The sequence below is a fragment of the Stomoxys calcitrans genome, chromosome 1 (genome assembly GCF_963082655.1).
Source record: "Stomoxys calcitrans chromosome 1, idStoCalc2.1, whole genome shotgun sequence".
NCBI classification, from domain to species: domain Eukaryota; kingdom Metazoa; phylum Arthropoda; class Insecta; order Diptera; family Muscidae; genus Stomoxys; species Stomoxys calcitrans.
In genome coordinates this window covers 212,009,950-212,014,111 of record NC_081552.1, presented here as the reverse complement: position 1 = coordinate 212,014,111, position 4,162 = coordinate 212,009,950, and the positions used below count along the sequence as shown (strand labels likewise).

General features: G+C 38.3%; 1 protein-coding gene across 1 annotated transcript; it reads right to left on the bottom strand.

The window, feature by feature from the left end:
• Positions 1–623: 623 nt before the first annotated feature.
• Positions 624–1,700, bottom strand: LOC106086027 (polyprenol reductase-like). Its single transcript, XM_013250535.2, has 3 exons — positions 1,142–1,700; positions 785–1,086; positions 624–716 (listed from the first exon to the last, which is right to left on the bottom strand). The coding sequence occupies exons 1-3, from the start codon at positions 1,698–1,700 to the stop codon at positions 624–626; spliced, it is 954 nt and encodes a 317-aa protein (XP_013105989.2).
• Between the last annotated feature and the right edge of the window lie 2,462 nt (positions 1,701–4,162).

The window sequence follows — 4,162 nt, the reverse complement described above, 5'->3', positions numbered from 1 at the left end:
CTAAAAGTAACAGCTGATAACTGAGAACTGACACAGGCTTTGAAAAAATTTGTCAACGCCCACTATATGAAAAATCCGCAATTACTATTTGGGCAACCCAATATATGTCTCGTATTGGCATTAGAAATGATGACATTTGTCGCTGGGGTCATGCGACCGACGCCTCGGAGGACAGATTTCACTCTCTTTGTCAAAGTAGAAACAGGATACTGGGATTTTTCTTTCAGGCACTGGAAGAACTGAGAGGCGTAAATCCGTGTAGGATCAAGGCGTTTGCTTTTTCGTCTGGGTGGCTTCAGAGAGGAGAAGAGGGAGATGAGCGATCGTAATGGGCCTTAATCTGGCCAACGTGGATGTCTAGATGATAAGGTCGTGGCATCATCCTAATCTAACCTAACCTAACTAACTCATCCCAAATGTCACCCAGCAAAGTCCATAAATAGATAAAAATCTTCATCTAAAACGATTCCTCAGTATGCCTTTTTGAACCCCTGAAATATCCAGACGATTTTATTTCTTAAAAATCATTCAAACATAAACTGAGCTATTTAGATTTGCTATTATTAAGATAATAAATGTTAGATAATTTCTGCCTTCAGCAAACTTCGGAGAACAATGTGATGCTAGAGAATCATTGGAAATATAGCCTTTCGCTTTTTGGGATAGTTGACAAAGGTTTTCTTATACCACGAGTGCGAAGAAACGCTTACATAGATCTGCAGAAATTGATAAAAAAAAAGAAACTCTACAATTGATGATTCTTTAGATTCATATTCGTACTCACCTGGTTTGAAACAACCCAAAGAATTACCAGCCACCATGTAGTTAATCTATATAAGAATCCCAATAAGGCTATATACATTCCAACTTCGCAAAGCATATGGGGCGAAGACACATACTCGAAGAGGCCACCCCTGGGTAGGATGTACTCTTCTGTTTTCACCTTGCCTGTCTTGTAATCTTTGCGAAAGTTAACCAGCATAATATTTGAACGATATTGATACCACCAACACATGAGGAACATCAAAATACATACGTAATGGCCCAAAGGCATGTTGAAAAGATTTATTGAAGATGGTTTAGAACCTGAAAATGAAATGCAAACGTTTAATCTGCAATACAGTACACCAACTTCTTTTACCTTCGACAAATCCCTCAGCATTGATCATTGGTATGAGTAATATACCAAAATAATGCAAATATCCTATGATATAATAAAGGACATTTAATTGCCTTTTTCTGGAGAGAATTTGAACGCAGTTTGTTTCAAAGCAGCGTCTGGTGCATTGTAGACACATCAAAGTAATCACAATAAAACATGTTGTGGACTCGATTAGCACCTGCTGCCTTCTACCCCCCACGGCATAAGCAAATAGCATTGCCATGTACTCAGGCAGATCCTTGTGCAGACACAATCTTAGCACAACATGATACATAGACCACCAGGATAAAATCAAACCGTATGTATAAAAATGGCACATCCATGATTTGGGCACCTTCAGCAGTGAAAGGTATTTAGTGTCTGCCCTAAATGGTAGTTTACCATAATGGAATAACCCTATAAATCTAGGTGAGAGTTGAGCCTCGGCATAGCGCATGCAAACTCCAAGGCCAATTGAAATGCAGGTCAAACCAATGAAGACACTGTTTAGTATATGAATATTCCATTTTTCAAATAGTTTCGATTCTTCGATAGCCATTTAACAGCACAAAAACGCAACAGTTCCATTCAACGAATATGTTTAACTACTAGTCAGTTATTCGAGTATTTCCATTGAATAGAATGTTGAAATTTTCCTTTGATATCTAAGAAACAGCCAGAAAAAATTGCTATTTATAAATTTTTTGTAAAATAAAATTAAATTAAATTAAACTAAGTTAAATTAAATTAAACTAAATTAAATTATATTAAATTAAATTAAATTATGACTCATTTGCAATTCCCATCGACTTAGAGCTGTAGGTCGTCCGTTCATTTACGGCACTATAGAGACCAGGTCGACGGATTTAAGGGGTTTAAAGCCTGATCTCAAATCTGACTCAATAATCTCAACCAGGGCTCCGGAGTCTGATACTCCATACCGATCTCGGGTTGGGAGAGGCAATGGTATTAGGTCTAGAAGAGGTAGTAAAATTTCTCAATCTTTTGGGCGGGATACAAACCTAAATTCAGTACAATCAGGCATATTTGCATATCCCTAAACCTATGGTAAAGGGTATAAACATTGTAGAACCCTTTGAATTTGTTTCTACATCAAATAACAAATGAATTTCTTTGAGTCAATGCATTCACCTATTTGAATTGTAAACATTGTTGCAACCGCAATTAAACGTCAATCAAGAGATAACAGAAAACTGCAAACTACAGCGTTAAGTTCCCTTATAATGAAGAATAAAATGGTGATAATTTGAACAACTTGTTTGAAAGACCTATTTTTATGCCCACCACCATAGGATGATATTGAGTTGTCAACTTGTACAAATTTTCCGATTTTTAAGTTCGGCCGGGCCGAACCTTATAGATCCTCCACCATGGATCGCGTTTGTCAATTTGTCTGCATGGTTTATTTTAATAGTCAGATGGCAAATAAATACATAAGAATAAGCTTTCCGAAGTTACTCAAGAAGTCAAATAGGTTATATGGGAGCTATGTCAAATTATGGATCTAATCTGACCCTGGCTAGGCAAGGTTAAGAGCAGTCCTTTACAGACCCACATGGACAATTTGAAGTCCATTGTGTGAATCAAACTCACGACCATTACTACGGAACGCTCTACCAACTCGGTAACTGGGCCGCGTGACCATAAAAGACGGCTAAGAATTGGGCTCTCTAGGCGCTCAATAAGCGCATTCGAGAGATCGATTTATATGGCAGCTATATCAGGTTATGGACCGATTCAGTATAAGTTATTGTGCCAGATTTTTAGCGAAATCGGTTAAGAATTGCGCTTTGTAGAGGCTCGAGGAAATCGGTTTATATGGGAGCTAAATCAAGTTATGGACCGATTCAGACTCTATTGCGCACGATTGTTGCAGGTCATAGTAGAAGTCATTGTGCTTAATTTCAGCCAAAAAAGCATAACACGGAAATCGGTTTATATAGGAGCTACATCAGGTTTTGGACCGATTCAGACCATATGTGGCACGCATGTTGGAAAGAATTGCGCTCTTTAGGGGCTAAATAAGTCATATCGATGGATCTATCTATATGGAGCTATATCCAAATCTGAAGCGATATGTCCAATTTGCAATCTCCGACGACCTACATCATTAAGAAGTTTCAAGTGGCCAGCTTCACCCGTTCGTTACTTCCACAGACGGACGGAGGAGCATGAGTAGATCGATTCAGAATGTAAAGACGATACAGAATTATATATGCACTTTATAGAGCCCCCGATGAATATTTTAAAGTTTTACAAACGGAATGAATCGATTACTATACCAACATCCTATGGTGGATGGTATAAGTTAACTATCACCGCGATATCACTACTCCCACTCTGTATTTGGTCTGTCCATGTTCTGCGTTTAATAGTATGAGAGCGGTGAAAATACCGAATGGTGAGTTTCATACTTGCTTATTAAAATTGCAGAGCAATTGCTGGCCGATGGTTGAACTGAGCATCCAAACAAAGGGTTTACCTGAAGTTGTCGTGAGCTGAAAAGTAACAGGACTTTTCGAAGCTACAAAGACAAAACAATTGAACGCTACTTACAGTGGGATCCAACACATAGAATTGCCACATTGGAAGATGTGTGTTTGGATCATCCGTTCAAAGAGCTTTGAACAGTAGCAATTCTTATTCTTATCCGTCAGCATGAGTGCCAAATAGGGTTTGACTCGGTCTATAACCTGATATAGCTCCCAGATAAACCGATCTCCGGATATTACTTCTTGAACCCCTATAGGGCGCAATTATTATCCGATTTGGCTGCCATTTTGCACAATGACTTCTACTATGGTCTCCAACATCCAAACCAAATACGGTGCGAGTTTCGTGATTGTATCCGATTTTTGTCTTTTTTCTGTGTATAATTTATTGCTGTAATTAATTTGCCTTTGCAGCTTTTCTCACATTTTCCCACCCTTTCTACATAACACATCACTTTCTTCCACTAATATACTCTTTTCCCTTTTATTCTCTATCTTTTTACAATTC